Genomic DNA, 16406 nt, shown 5'->3' on the forward strand with positions numbered 1-16406 from the left:
CAGGACAAGATCCATTTTTTGGAGAGGTTGACAATGGGGCATCACCTGGAGCTTCTCTTTTCTCACCTGATTGCTGTCCCTCCCAACTATACCTCAAAACTAGAACTTTCACTCACCAATTCCAGGGAGATCTGCAAATCCCTCTTGGACCACATCCTTCAGCCAAGCCTGCAACTCCACGTCTTTAAGTACGTCGGAGTCACTCTTGTAGTAGAGCCCCATGATGTTCTTCACGTACCTGTGGGGCAGAAACATGATTAAGCAGCCCCCTCCATCTTGTCCGTCTGCAAGACCCTTCTCTGAGAAACTCCCCTGTTTAAGCCCTCCTCTGGTCTCTGTCTCAGCCTGGAAATACATTGCTGTTCCTCCATCATCCATGGGTCCAAACCCCGTGACTCTCTTTCCAACATTACTGTTCACCAGAGGAGTGACATTTAAGCCAGATGTGTGCAGGAGAGCAGAGAGAAGAAGACAACTGGTAAATTTGTGAATTGATAATTAGGTTCATACTGAGGGCAGTGAAAAACTTCTGCTTTGCATGCCATCCATTTCATCACATCAGTACATTGAGGTAGTGCAAGGGAAAAAGCAACAACAGGATGCAGAATAGAGTGTTACACTCACAGAGGAAGTGTAGCGCAGACAGACAACATGATGCAAGGGTCATAACGAGGTAGATTGTGAGGACAAGGGTCTATCTTATTGTACTGGGATATGTTCAGTAATCTTCTAACATCAGGATAGAAGCTGTCATTGAACCATGTGGTACGTGCTCTCAGACTTTGTACCTTCTGCCCATCTGGGGATGTGGTGGAGTGTGGAAGAGAGAATATTCAGGGTGGGTGCAGTCTTTGATTATGCTGGCTGTTTACCAAGACAGCTGCAAGTGTGGAAGAGAGATTGTTTTTTTTTCCCTCTCTCACGAATAGAGGTGCATCCGCAAGTCTGCAGTTTTTTCATGGAGTATAGAATCTTGGGTGGAAGGGAACGAAAGGGTTGTGAGGAAATATGTCGAAAAGCTGCGGAGAGTGGACAGTGACCCAGGTGGTAGAAACAAGAGGCAGTTGACATTTTCTAAGGGGGAATGAAAGAGGCACTCGATAAGGAATAATTTGCCACCCTGTTGTGAAAGAACAGGCTTATGGGTCTGAAGGAATTGTTCTACCAGCAGAGAATCAATGGACATAATGGCCTTTTTTCTTGCTGTGACAAATTCTCTCATTGCCTTATGCCAAACTTTAGCAACTAGGAGCCAATACGAGCTGCTGAAGGAGTTCAGCAGAATCATTGGAGGGACAGGTACAGATTGGCAGGTATGATATTGTGGCCATCACAGAGACCTGGCTAAAGGATGCATGTCTCTGGGAGCTGAACGTCCAAGGATACAGGGTGTATCGGAAGGATAGGAAGATAGGCAGAGGGGGAGGCGTGGCTTTATTGGTAAGAAATGATATTAAATCATTAGAAAGAGGTGATACAGGATCGGAAGGTGCAGAAACTTTATGGGTTGAGCTAAGAAATTGCAGGGGTAAGAGGACCCTGATGGCAGTTATTTATAGGTCTCCAAACAGCTGCAGGGATATGGACTACAAATTACAACAGGAAATAGAAAAGGCTTGTCAGAAGGGCAGTGTTATGATAATTGTGGGGGATTTTAACATGCGAGTAGATTGGAAAAATCAGGTCGGCACTGGATCTCAAGAGAGAGAATTTGTAGAATGTCTGCGAGATGGCTTTTCAGAACAGCTTGTTGTTGAGCCCACTAGGGGATCGGCTGTACTGGATTGGGTATTGTGTAATGAACCGGAGGTGATTAGAGAGATTGAGGTGAAGGAACCCTTAGGAGGCAGTGATCATAACATGACTGAGTTCACTGTGAAATTTGAAAAAGAGAAGCCGAAATCTGATGTGCCGGTATTTCAGTGGAGTAAAGGAAATTACAGTGGCATGAGAGAGGAACTGGCCAAAGTTGACTGGAAAGGGACACTGGCGGGAAAGACGGCAGAGCAGCAGTGGCTGGAGTTTATGCGAGAAGTGAGGAATGTGCAAGACAGGTATATTCCAAAAAAGAAGAAATTTTCGAATGGAAAAAGGATGCAACCGTGGTTGACAAGAGAAGTCAAAGCCAAAGTTAAACCAAAGGAGAGGGCATACAAGGAAGCAAAAATTAGTGGGAAGACAGAGGATTGGGAAGTTTTTAAAACCTTACAAAAGGAAAGCAAGAAGGTCATTAAGAGGGAAAAGATTAACTATGAAAGCAAGCTAGCAAATAATATCAGAAAGGATACTAAAAGCTTTTTCAAGTATATAAAGAGTAAAAGACAGGTGAGAGTAGATATAGGACCGATAGAAAATGATGCTGGAGAAATTGTAATGGGAGATAAGGAGATGGCAGAGGAACTGAGTGAGTATTTTGCATCAGTCTTCACTGAGGAAGACATCAGCAGTATACCGGACACTCAAGGATGGCAGGGAAGAGAAGTGTGCACAGTCACAATTTCGACAGAGAAAGTACTCAGGACACTGAATAGTCTAAAGGTAGATAAATCTCCCGGACCAGATGGAATGCACCCTCATGTTCTGAAGGAAGTAGCTGTGGAGATTGCGGAGGCATTAGCGATGATCTTTCAAAAGTCGATAGATTCTGGCATGGTTCCGGAAGACTGGAAGATTGCAAATGTCACTCCGCTGTTTAAGAAGGGGACAAGGAAGCAAAAAGGAAATTATAGACCTGTTAGCTTGACATCGGTGGTTGGGAAGTTGTTGGAGTCGATTGTCAAGGATGAGGTTACAGAGTACCTGGAGGCATATGACAAGATAGGCAGAACTCAGCATGGATTTCTTAAAGGAAAATCCTGCCTGACAAACCTATTACAATTTTTTGAGGAAATTACCAGTAGGCTAGACAAGGGAGATGCAGTGGATGTTGTATATTTGGATTTTCAGAAGGCCTTTGACAAGGTGCCACACATGAGGCTACTTAACAAGATAAGAGCCCATGGAATTATGGGAAAGTTACATACGTGGATAGAGCATTGGCTGATTGGCAGGAAACAGAGAGTGGGAATAAAGGGATCCTATTCTGGTTGGCTGCCGGTTACCAGTGGTTTTCCGTGGGGGTCCGTGTTGAGGCCGCTTCTTTTTACATTGTACATCAACGATTTGGATTATGGAATAGATGGCTTTGTGGTTAAGTTTACTGACGATACGAAGATAGGTGGATGGGCCGGTAGTGTTGAGGAAACGGAGAGTCTGCAGAGAGACTTGGATAGTTTGGAAGAATGGGCAGAGAAGTGGCAAATGAAGTACAATGTTGGAAAGTGTATGATTATGCACTTTGGCAGAAATAATAAATGGGCAGACTATTATTTAAATGGGGAAAGAATTCAAAGTTTGGAGATGCAATGGGATTTGGGAGTCTCGTACAGGATACCCTTAAGGTTAACCTCCAGGTTGAGTCAGTAGTGAAGAAGGCGAATGCAATGTTGGCATTCATTTCTAGAGGAATAGAGTATAGGAGCAGGGATGTGATGTTGAGGCTCTATAAGGTGCTGGTGAGACCTCACTTGGAGTACTGTGGGCAGTTTTGGTCTCCTTCTTTAAGAAAGGATGTGCTGACGTTGGAGAGGGTACAGAGAAGATTCACTAGAATGATTCTGGGAATGAGAGGGTTAACATATGAGGAATGTTTGTCCGCTCTTGGACTGCATTCCTTGGAGTTTAGAAGAATGAGGGGAGACCTCATAGAAACATTTCGAATGTTGAAAGGCATGATCAGAGTGGATGTGGCAAAGTTGTTTCCCATGATGGGGGAGTCTAGTACGAGAGGGCATGACTTAAGGATTGAAGGGCACCCATTCAGAACAGAAATGCGAAGAAATTTTTTTAGTCAGAGGGTGGTGAATCTATGGAATTTGTTGCCACGGGCAACAGTGGAGGCCAAGTCATTGGGTGTATTTAAGGCAGAGATTGATAGGTATCTGAGTAGCCAGGGCATCAAAGGTTATGGTGAGAAGGCGGGGGAGTGGGACTAAATGGGAGAATGGATAAGCTCATGATAAAATGGTGAAGCAGACTCGATGGGCCTAATGGCCGTTTCTGCTCCTTTGTCTTATGGTCTTACGGCCTTACGGTCTTATGAAATCAACAGTGCGATGTTTCAGATCCTCCTCTGAAGAAGAGATCCTACTCCCTCTTAGATTAGAGCGGCTGCCAGTATGTTGGCTTCTTCCCAATGTGGAAACCCTCTGCACCAGATTCCTGAAACATTGACCGTCCAATTCCCTCCACAGATGCTGCATAACCCATTGAGCTCCCCCAGCGCTTTGTCCATTACTCTAGCTCCAAGCATCTGTTGTCTCTTGTTCAATGTTCAATGTTGAAAGTTAATTTTTTATCAAAGTACATACAGTATATATCACCATATTCTACCCTGAACATCTAAATACAATATAGTGAAGTCCAACAACAAAATGAAACTCGATACACAAACAAAGACTGACAAACTAAATGTCATCAATTAAAACATGCAATCCAGTTGTCTCTGACTACCAAAAGAACTTACTTGTTGATAGCACCCCAGATTTGGAGTCCATCATCCCGATAGAAGTATTCCTTCAACCCCTGGACTCCACGGTCCTGCAAGTTGTCAGGGAGACATATGGACCTGTAGGTGAATGACTTAAAGATCTTCTGGGCAAATGCATCCAGGCCAGGGCCACCTGAAGCCACTACCTGGGGAAAAAATATCAAACCAGATTTCTCCATTTAGAATTTAATTATTTGTTGGAGCTGTAGATGAATCAAGAGCCTCTCAAACCTCATCCAGTGCATTATAAGATCAAGGAAGATTTCATCACTACTTCAATTCCCTATATCCATTTATGCCCACCTCCACCCCTCCCCCACCACCATCATAAGCCAACCCTGGATAATTTTCACCCCTTACTTAAGAAGAACAGTAGTGTAGTGGTTAGAGTAACCAGCGACTTGGGTCCAATTCCCATTGCAGTCTGTACGGAGTTTGTATGTTCTCCTCCCACATTTCAAAGACGTACTGGTTAGTGGGTTAATTGGTCACATGAGTGTAATTGGACGGGGCCAGCTCATTGGTCTGGAAGGAACTGGTACTGTGCTAATTAAATAAAGAAATAATTGAATTCACACTGCTTAGCAAATAGAAATCAGCCTTTCAGCCATCTGAGTCTGTGCTGATCCATTTGCACGAATCCTACATTAAAACATCTCTTCATCTGTCCATCACCTTCCTCTAGTGCCCCTCTTTCTTCACTTTTACCCATGGTCCATTCTTCTCTCCTCTCAGATTCCTTTTCAGTCTGCCCCTCTTCCTTCCATCCATCCTTCTTCCATCACTTCTCTACTCCTATCTCTCCATCCCTCTGTCAGAAATTTTCTTTCTCCTCTTCTTACATCATTTCATCCTTTCTGATTTCATTTTTTTCTCTAAATTTTGCATTGATTCTTTTTTCTTTGCTTTACTTTCTTTCTGTCTCTTTCCTTTATCCTCCCTTACTATCTTTTTTGCATTCCTTCCATCTTTCCATTCATCATTCTTTTGACCTTCTTTCCTCCCATTCTCCCAGATAGTCCACTCTTCTCTTCTATCAGATTCCTTCTTCTTCAACCCTAACATTTCCACCCATCAGCTGCCAGATTGTACTCCTTTCCCTCCCCTCATTCCTTATTCTGGCTTCATCCCTCTTCCTTGCCAGTCCTGAATGAAGGCTTTTAGCTCAAAATGTTGACTATTCTCCGCTATAGATGCAGCTTGACCTGCTGAGTTCACCCAACATTTGTGTATTACATTAAAGCTATTTTTGATTAACCATATAGTCAAATTAAGAATTATAAAGCTCAATCGTTTAATCACATATTGTGTACTGTTTGTTATTTCATGGTACTGATTTGTAAAAGGGGACATACCGTGCAGCATCGACCCAAATGAAATTTCTTAAGTTTGGCCGGGCCGGGGCCTATCATCCCCTATACTAAGCCACAAGCCGAAGCGAGAGTTACATAGGGCTAGGGTGCCTTAGACTTTTCCATAGTACTGTATATAAAGTTTGAGTGGCTTAGCTGATCAATTACCCAGGGTGAATATGTCAAATACTAGAGGCATAGCTTTAAGGTGAGAGGGGGAACATTTTAAAAGAGATTTATGAGACAAGTTTTTTTGTTACACAGAGTGTTTGGAATGCATTGCCTGAGGAGGTAGAGAAAGTATGAAGTTTAAGAGGCATTAGACAAGCACATGAATACATCAATTATGCGCTGGTTAATTGAATTTTAAATTGGTGCCATGGTTAGCACTGACATCATGGCCAAGTACCTATTCCTGTGCTGTAATGTTCTATGTTTGAGATTGCCCACACAAAGAAACATAAACTTCACATCTACCCTGCCCCCTCTGGAACTATCCAAGGTGCTGAATTCAAGATAGTACATTAAATCAGGGGTCCCCAACCTTTTTTGCACTGCGGACCGGTTTAATATTGACAATATTCTTGCGGACTGGCCAACCCCGGGGGGTGGGGGTATAAGGACAGGAAAGGAATGGAGTTTTATGGACTGAGTGCAGGTCAGTGGGACTAGGTGAGAGCAGCATTTGGCATGGACTAGAAGGGCAGAGATGGCCTGTTTCCGTGCTGTAATTGTTATATGGCTATATGAGTCACTTATAAGGCAATAGCATCATAACATTTTAAGTAAGATTTGGATATTAAACACACAGCGCATGTTTTCCTCCTATGAACATATAAAGTCATTGCAACACATCAATATCGCTGAATCAGTGGGAGCCCTGGGCTTGTTTCCCTGCAACAAGACGGTCCTATCGAGGGGTGATGATAGACAGCGATAGTCGAAGGGGGTTCCTTATGTCCAGTCTATTCTGCAATTTAGTTTTCGTTGCATTCATTGCAGAGATATGTTGGAAATGGAAGCAACATTTTCAGTGCTTTCGTGGCTATCTCAGGATATTTAGCCTTGACTTTGATCCAGAATGCCAGCAGAGATGTTATGTCAAATATACTTTTCAGCCCGCCGTCATTTGCAAGCTCGAGGAATCAATCTCCTTCCCGTGCTGACATGGATGATGCTCGGGTAATGACCTCACGTGCGTTCAAGCTCAACAGTGCGTGACAGGGAATGAGGAAAGGGGCAGCTGACTCCTATCGCCAAATCATATCGTTTCGTCACGGCCCGGTTGCACATGCTTTGCGGCCCGTTACCAGTCCATGGCCCAGTGGTTGGGGACCGCTGCATTAAATTAAAGGACCCCATCTTTCCAGTAGGTTGGGGGGAGGTGTAGAAGATTGTGGAAGACTGCTAAGAGATTCTGATGTATTGCATGTTGGTCAAACAGATTGTGAAACCTTGCACTAATGAAATTGAATGGCCTTGATTAAAGATTATAGATCAGCTTTATTTATCACATGCATATTGAAACATACAGTGTTATGCACTGTTTGCATCAAATCAAATCAGCAAGATTGTTCTGGGCAGCCTGCAAGTGTCACCATGCATCTGGTGCCAAACAACTCACTAAACCTAACCTAGCGTCCTTGGAACGTGGAAAGAAACTTGAGCACCCGGAAGAAGTCCACGTGATCACGGAGAGAAGATACAGGGGGAAACGAATGCTAGTTTTACAGCTGGCATTGTAATAGCATGACACTAACTGCTACATTACTGTACCACCCTTGAAGAATGAAATTTCGGCAGTTTGTGATCAAAGCTGCAATGGTGTGACTTACTGTGGCAACGATACCATTCTTGCCCACGAGTTCACTCCTGCCTCGTGTGTTTATCTCCAGTGTGTACCTCGTATGTGGAATCAGCAGCTGAGGAAAGAAATGATAGGTCACCAGGTTGAGCAGAGCAAGCCTGGGATGGCAATGAACTTCATAATTTATTTTGTTGGAGTGCAGCACGGAATAGGCCCTTCTGGTTCTTTGAGCTGGGCCACCCATCAATCCCCTGATTTAACCCTAGCCTAGCTACAGGACAATTTACAATGATCAATTAATGTGAGAGGAAATGACAGCAACTGGAGGAAACCCACACAGTCACAGAGAGAACATACAAACTCCTTACAGGCAGTGGCGGGAATTGAACCCTGGGTTGCTGGTACTGTAAAGCGTTGTGCCAACCACTATGCTACTGAGCCACCCCAACTCAGGCCTTTGCCTGACAATGGAGACTCCACACGGAACTGCAGGAAAAGAGGGTGGAAAGTGACGCTTATTGTTGGTGAACTTCCCTCTCCTTCCATTATCTCACCAGTAAGGGGCAGGGAGAGTGTGTGGCCATGGTTTTAGCCACTTTTACAAATAATCCTTTTGATCTGTCCTTTTCATGGGTGATCGAGGAAACTTGGACTAGAATCAGGAACACACACAAAATGCTGGAAGAACTCAGCAGGCCAGGCAGCAACTATGGAAATGGCCTTGATCCAGTAAAGCTTCATTAAACCTAGGTCTCAATGAAACTCCACGCACCAATCCCTAGTGAAGCTCCGTCCACTATAGTCCCAATGAAGCTTCACCCTCCATTGTCATTAGTGAAGCTCTGTCCACTAGAACCCAGTGAAGCTCAGCCTACAATTGTCCTCAGTCAAGCACAACTCCCATAGTCCACAGTAGTCCCACACACAATAGTCTCCAGTGAAGCTCCTCCCGCAGACTCATCAAGGTCTACCCACCATTGTCCCCAGTGAAGCTCTACTCATAATGGTCTCCAGTCAAGCTCTACTCTCCATTGTCCCTAGTGAAGCATTGCCAACCAAAGCCCCAGTGGAGCCCCTGCCATGAGACATCCTAACCAAGGTTTACCAACCATTGACCCCAGCGAAGCCCCTCCCATGATTGTTCCCAGTCAAACCCCTCCGACCATAGACCCCAATTCAGGCCCACGAACCAGTGATGCCACTCCCACTAGTCCTCAGTCAAGGTCCACCCATCCTTCTCCCAAGTGAAGCTCCACCCATGACTGTCCCCAGTAAGGCACCTCCCAGCATAGTCCCCAATCAAGGTCCATTTACCATTTTCTACAGTGAAGTCCCGTTCATGATAATCCCCAGTGAAACCATGTCCACCAAAGCTTCAGTGAATCCCTAGTCTGCAGTGAAGCTCCTGCCACTATTGTTCCCAGGGAAGCAACTGCCCTCAATAGGTTGCAGTGAAGATGGGGTGATACAGGAAAGGAAGAATAGGAATAGGGAGGGAAAGGATAAGAGAGGGACAAAGGAGGGAGGAACAGTGGGGGGGGGTGAAGAGGCAGAGGAGAAGCACAGTGGAATATCTACAGTATCAGCCGATGGGCAGGGAGCCCAATGAACAAGATTGATATCTCTGGGGCATTTCACAATATGGATGGGAGAGCTGCAGAAAGCACTCCACAGATCAACCTGATACATAGAGATGAGAGAGAGAAAGAGAGACATAAGAGAGAAAGGGAGACAGAGAGAAGAATGGGAAGAAAAAGACACACAGAGACAGAAAGACAATGAGATGAAGGGAAGGACATGGAGACAGAGAGAAGGAGATGGAGCTGGAATAATAGAGGAGGAAGTAAGTGGAAGGGAGAGAGGACTGAGGGAGGGAGGGATATAGAGGAAGAGAAGGAGAGTTGGGGACACTCACCTTGAAGATGGGGTGCACGGCAGGAAGCTGCCTCAACGTGGCGATGCAGAACACCTCCTCCAGGAGGTGAGTCCCAAACAGGTGGAAGCCCATCTGGTGTATCTGGAAATCAGAACTCCGCACCCAGATTTTGGCCAGCAGCCAGACGTTCTCTGGATCCGAGGGCAGAAAGATGGGATTGTTTGGCCCAGGGTTCTGCCCAAGCTGCAGGGGAGGGAAGGTGAAGGTTTGAAACAGTGTGAAACGTTGGCCTGGAATAGGAGCCTCTGATCCTGAGCTCCTGAAGGCACCCAATGCTACTCACTCACTCTTTCTGCTTGTTGTACATTCCCAGAGAACATAGAAGGCCATTCAGCCGACTAAGTCCATGCTAACTCCCTGCCACCTTCCCTCTCCCTCAGCTTCAATCTCATCCTTTCCTTTCCCCTCTCCCTGAATCAGAATTAGGTTTAATGTCACCAGCACAGTTTGTGAAATGTTGTTGCTTTGTGGCAGCAATATAGTTCAATTTTGGAACGTGTGGGTTTTCTATGGATCCTCCAGTTTACTTGCCCAAAGTAGCGCAAAAAGAGAGCAAAAACAACAGTGGAGGTACTGAATACCTCCACAGAAATCTGATGATGGAGGGGAAGAAGCTGTTCCTGAAACATCTGAGTGTGTGTCTTCAGGCTCCTGTACCTTGCCCTTAAGGGTAGCAATAAGAGGAGGACATATCCTGTGTGATGGTGAATCTTAATAATGGATGCCATATCACCTTTTGATGATGCGCTCAAAGCTGGGGAGGCTAGTGCCCATGATGGGGATGGTTGAGTTTGCAACTTTCTACAGCTTTTTTACAGTCATGTGCAGTGGTCCCTCCACACCAGATGGTGATGCAATCAGCTAGAATGGTGCCATTGCTCTCTGCCTTCACATCTCTCTATATACTCTCCCATCTTCTCTCAGTCTTTCTCTTCTTTCCTCTCTCTCCTATCTTACTCCTTCTTTTCCCTCATTCCCTTGATTCCTCCCCTTTCCATCAGTCTTTCTTTTTCATTTCTCTCCCATCTCTCCCCCTCCTTTTCTCCTCTTTTTCCTTCCCTCCTTCTTGCTGTTTGCTCTCTCCCTTTCTTTCTCTACCACACTCTGCCACCTCCTCTCTCTTCCCATCTCCCTCCTCCTCTCATCTCCGTCTCCCCTCTCCCTCCCCCAGCCCCCTCTGTCTCTCTATGTCTTGTTCTCCCTCTCCATTCCTTTCCAGCCACAAACATCCTCGTTCTTTCATTGTCTCTCTTCCTCTCTGCCTTCAGACCATTACTGGGTGGCAGTAATGGTCCTTCCATCATTCTCAGATCCCACATGCCCACTCCCCCAGCTACCTGGATGGCCAGAGGCATCAGCCTGTTCTGGGGGTCCTGGAACAACAGACAGAGGGGAGCTGCCACGTATTGCTGTTTCCCCTTAATCACATTTCCAATAGTTCCATCCAAGATCTTGTAGTCCACAATGTAAATGTTCCCTTTCTGTGAACAGACACAAGAAACACACACAGAGTCATAGATAAGAGAGAGAAATGTCCTCACTAAAACCAACACAAAAAGCAATCGACACCCAATGTGGGGCGACAGCATAACACTTTTAATACTTTGGTTACCCGCTATTAAGATTTTTGCAGAATTTCTCTAGAAAATCTAATTATGTCAACGGACAGCAGAATTCTAAAATGCTGGAGGAACTCAGGAGGTCAGGTCACTTCACAGCTCTCACTTCATTTCCCACTCCCTACCCACCCACCTCTCCTCTCACCTGGCTTCACCGATCACCTGTCAGGTGTGCAGAAGAAAACTGGAGATCCATCTGGCAGTATTATCAGGGGATCAGAGGTTGAGAGAGTCAATAACTTTAAATTCCTTGGCATTATCATGTCAGAGGATCTATCCTGGAATTTGCATATAACTGCCATTACAAAGAAGTTTACTTTCTTAGAACTTTGCGTGGATTTGACATGTCATCGAAAATGTTGACAAATCTCTAGATGCAGAGTGGGGAGTATCCTGACTGCTTTTATCACAGCCTGGTATGGAATCATTAATGCACAAGAATGGAAAAGCCTACAGAAAGTAGTGGATATGGCCCAGACCTTCACGGGAAAAGCTACCCCCACCATTGAGCACACCTACAAGGAGAGACCACAAGACCATAAGCTATAGGAGCAGAATTATGCCATATGGCCCATCGAGTCTGCTCCAGCATTTCATCACGGCTAATCCAATTTTTCTTCTCAGCCCCAATCCCTTGCTTTCATCCTGTATCTCTTAATGCCCTGACCAATCAAAAATCTATCAACTTCCGCCTTAAATATACACACAGACTTGGTCTCCACAGCTGCCTGTGGCAAAGAATTCCAGATTCACCACTTTCTGTCTAAAGAAATCCCTCCTCATCTCGATTTCAAAAGGTTGTCCCTCCATTCTGTGTCCTCTGGTCTTAGACTGTCCCACCAAAAGAAACATCCCCTCCACATCTACTCTATTGAGGCCTTTCACCATTCGATAGGTTTCAATGACGTCACCTCTCATTCTTCTGAATTCCAGCGAATATAGGTTAGGGCCATCAAACGCTCTTCATATGACAAGCTATTCAATCCCAGAATCATTTTTATGAACCCCCTTCAAACCCTCTTCAGTTTCAGCATATCTTTTCTACAATAAGGGACACAAAACTGCTCACAATACTCCAAGTGAGGCCTCACCAGTGCTCTATAAAGCCTCAAACTTACATCCTCACTTTTATTTTCTAGTCCTCTTGAACTGAATGCTAACATTGCATTTGCCTTCCTCACCACAGGGTCAACCACAAGAAAGCAGCATCCATCAGCAAAGGCCACCACCATCCAAGACATGCTCTCTTCTTGCTGCCGCCATCAGGAAGGAAGTACAGGAGTTATACATCCCACACCACAAGGTTCAGGAACAGTTATTACCCATAAGACCATAAGACAAAGGAGCAGAAGTAGGCCATTCGGCCCATCGAGTCTGCTCCGCCATTTTATCATGAGCTGATCCATTTTATCCTATTTAGTCCCACTCCCCCGCCTTCTCACCATAACCTTTGATGCCCTGGCTACTCAGATACCTATCAATCTCTGCCTTAAATACACCCAATGACTTGGCCTCCACTGCTGCCCGTGGCAACAAATTCCATAGATTCACCACCCTCTGACTAAAAAAATTTCTTCGCATTTCTGTTCTGAAAGGGTGCCCTTCAATCCTGAAGTCATGCCCTCTCGTACTAGACTCCCCCATCATGGGAAACAACTTTGCCACATCCACTCTGTCCATGCCTTTTAACATTCGAAATGTTTCTATGAGGTCTCCCCTCATTCTTCTAAACTCCAAGGAATAGAGTCCAAGAGCGGACAAATGTTCCTCATGTGTTAACCCTCTCATTCCCAGAATCATTATAGTGAATCTTCTCTGTACCCTCTCCAACGTCAGCACATCCTTTCTTAAATAAGGAGACCAAAACTGCCCACAGTACTCCAAGTGAGGTCTCACCAGCGCCTTATAGAGCCTCAACATCACATCCCTGCTCCTATACTCTATTCCTCTAGAAATGAATGCCAACATTGCATTCGCCTTCTTCACTACCGACTCAACCTGGAGGTGAACTTTAAGGGAATCCTGTACGAGGACTCCCAAGTCCCGTTGCATCTCCGAACTTTGAATTCTTTCCCCATTTAAATAATAGTCTGCCTGTTTATTTTTTCTGCCAAAGTGCATAACCATACACTTTCCAACATTGTACTTCATTTGTCACTTCTCTGTCCATTCTTCCAATCTATCCAAGTCTCTCTGCAGACTCTCCATTTCCTCAGCACTACCGGCCTCTCCACCTATCTTCGTATTGTCAGCAAACTTAGCCACAAAGCCATCTATTCCATAATCCAAATCGTTGATGTACAATGTAAAAAGAAGCAGCCTCAACACGAACCCCTGTGGAACACCATGGTAACCGGCAGCCAACCAGAATAGGATCCCTTTATTCTCACTGTCTGTTTCCTGCCAATCAGCCAATGCTCTATCCATGTATGTAACTTTCCTGTAATTCCATGGGCTCTTATCTTGTTAAGTAGCCTCATGTGTGGCACCTTGTCAAAGGCCTTCTGAAAATCCAAATATACAACATCCACTGCATCTCCCTTGTCTAGCCTACTGGTAATTTCCTCAAAAAATTGTAATAGGTTTTTCAGACAGGATTTTCCTTTAAGGAATCCACGCTGAGTTCTGCCTATCTTGTCATATGTCTCCAGGTACTCTGTAACCTCATCCTTGACAATCGACTCCAACAACTTCCCAACCACCGACGTCAAGCTAACAGGTCTATAATTTCTTTTTTGCTTCCTTGCCCCCTTCTTAAATAGCGGAGTGACATTTGCAATCTTCCAGTCTTCCGGAACCATGCCAGAATCTATCGACTTTTGAAAGATCATCGCTAATGCCTCTGCAATCTCCACAGCTACTTCCTTCAGAACACGAGGGTGCATTCCATCTGGTCCAGGAGATTTATCGACTTTTAGCCTATTCAGCTTCCTGAGTACTTTCTCTGTCGTAATTGTGACTGCGCACACTTCTCTTCCCTGCCACCCTTGAGTGTCCGGTATCCTGCTGTGTTCCTCAGTGAAGACTGATGCAAAATGCTTGTTCAGTTCCTCTGCCATCTCCTCATCCCCCATTACAATTTCTCCAGCATCATTTTCTATCGGTCCTATATCTACTCTCACCTGTCTTTTACTCTTTATATACTTGAAAAAGCTTTTAGTATCCTCTTCGATATTATTTGCTCGCTTGCTTTCATAGTTAATCTTTTCTCTCTTAATGACCTTCTTGCTTTCCTTTTGTAAGGTTTTAAAGACCTCCCAATCCTCTGTCTTCCCACTAATTTTTGCTTCCTTGTATGCCCTCTCCTTAGCTTTAACTTTGGCTTTGACTTCTCTTGTCAACCACGGTTGCATCCTTTTTCCACTCGAAAATTTCTTCTTTTTTGGAATATACCTGTCTTGCACATTCCTCATTTCTCACATAAACTCCAGCCACTGCTGCTCTGCCGTCTTTCCCGCCAGTGTCCCTTTCCAGTCAACTTTGGCCAGTTCCTCTCTCATGCCACTGTAATTTCCTTTACTCCACTGAAACACCGACACATCAGATTTCGGCTTCTCTTTTTCAAATTTCACAGTGAACTCAATAATGTTATGATCACTGCCTCCTAAGGGTTCCTTCACCTCAATCTCTCCAATCACCTCCGGTTCATTACACAATACCCAATCCAGTACAGCCGATCCCCTAGTGGGCTCAACAACAAGCTGTTCTAAAAAGCCATCTCACAGACATTCTACAAATTCTCTCTCTTGAGATCCAGTGCCGACCTGATTTTTCCAATCTACTCGCATGTTAAAATCCCCCACAATTATCATAACACTGCCTTTCTGACAAGCCTTTTCTATTTCCTGTTGTAATTTGTAGTCCACATTCCTGCAGCTGTTTGGAGGCCTATAAATAACTGCCATCAGGGTCCTTTTACCCCTGCTATTCCTTAGCTCAACTCATAAAGATTCTGCACCTTCCGATCCTATATCACCTCTTTCTAATGATTTAATATCATTTCTTACCAATAAAGCCACGCCTCCCCCTCTGCCTACCTTCCTATCCTTCCGATACACCGTGTATCCTTGGACGTTCAGCTCCCAGAGACATGCATCCTTTAGCCAGGTCTCAGTGATGGCCACAATATCATACCTGCAAATCTGTAGCTGTATAACAAGATCATCCACCTTATTCCTTATGCTGCGTGCATTTAAGTACAACACCTTAAGACCAGTATTTGATATTTTTTGCTTTGATTTCACTGCAACTTTATTGCACTGTAACTCATCCCAATGGCTACACATTTGCCCCATCACCTGCCTGTCTTTCCTGACATCTTTACTGCTCACTATCTTAGATTTATTTCTGTTTTCCCCTTCCTCCGCTCTATCATTCCGGTTCCCATCCCTCTGCCAAATTAGTTTAAACCCTCCCTAACAGCTCTATTAAACTTTCCCGCCAGGATATTGGTCCCCTTCGGGTTCAGGTGTAACCTGTCCTTTTTGAGCAGGTCATACTTCCCCCAGAAGAGATCCCAATTATCCAAGAATCTGAAGCCCTGCCCCCTACACCAGTCTCTCAGCCAGGCACTCATCTGCCTGATCCGACTACTCTTGCCCTCGCTAGCATGTGGCACAGGTAGCAATCCCGAGATTACTACCCTGGAGGTCCTGCTTCTCAGCTTCCTTCCTAACTCCTGGAAATCTCTCTTCAGGACCTCCTCCTTTGTACTATCTATGTCATTGGTACCAACATGTACCAAGACAACTGGCTGCTCACCCTTCCCCTTTAGAATACCCAGGACCCGATCCGAGACATCCCGTACCCTGGCACCTGGGAGGCAACGCACCATGCGGGTATATCTGTCAGGCTCACAGAATCTCCAGTCTGTTCCCCTGACTATGGAATCCCCCACGACTACCGCATTTCTCTTCTCCCTCCTTCTCTCCTGCACAACAGTACCAGGCTCAGTGCCAGAGACCCGGTCACCGTGGGTGTCCCCTGTCAGGTCATCCCCCTCAACGGCATCCAGAACAAGATATTTGTTGCTGAGGGGGACAGCCACAGGGGTGCTCTCCACTATCCGGGCATTTCCCTTCCCTCTCTTGACAGTGACCCAGTG

General features: G+C 45.2%; 1 protein-coding gene across 1 annotated transcript in view; it reads right to left on the bottom strand.

Moving 5' to 3' along the window:
* LOC140198371 (polyunsaturated fatty acid 5-lipoxygenase-like) overlaps positions 1-16406 on the bottom strand; it is a 77937-nt gene that overhangs the window by 25950 nt on the left and 35581 nt on the right. Inside the window, exons 9-13 of the mRNA XM_072259467.1 lie at positions 11021-11164; positions 9663-9866; positions 7776-7862; positions 4565-4734; positions 117-238 (exon numbers count right to left, since the gene is read on the bottom strand). Of these exons, the coding sequence (XP_072115568.1) occupies positions 117-238; positions 4565-4734; positions 7776-7862; positions 9663-9866; positions 11021-11164 (727 nt within the window). The remainder of the gene's footprint in view (positions 1-116; positions 239-4564; positions 4735-7775; positions 7863-9662; positions 9867-11020; positions 11165-16406) is intronic.

The sequence above is a fragment of the Mobula birostris genome, chromosome 5 (assembly GCF_030028105.1).
Source record: "Mobula birostris isolate sMobBir1 chromosome 5, sMobBir1.hap1, whole genome shotgun sequence".
Classification (NCBI taxonomy): domain Eukaryota; kingdom Metazoa; phylum Chordata; class Chondrichthyes; order Myliobatiformes; family Myliobatidae; genus Mobula; species Mobula birostris.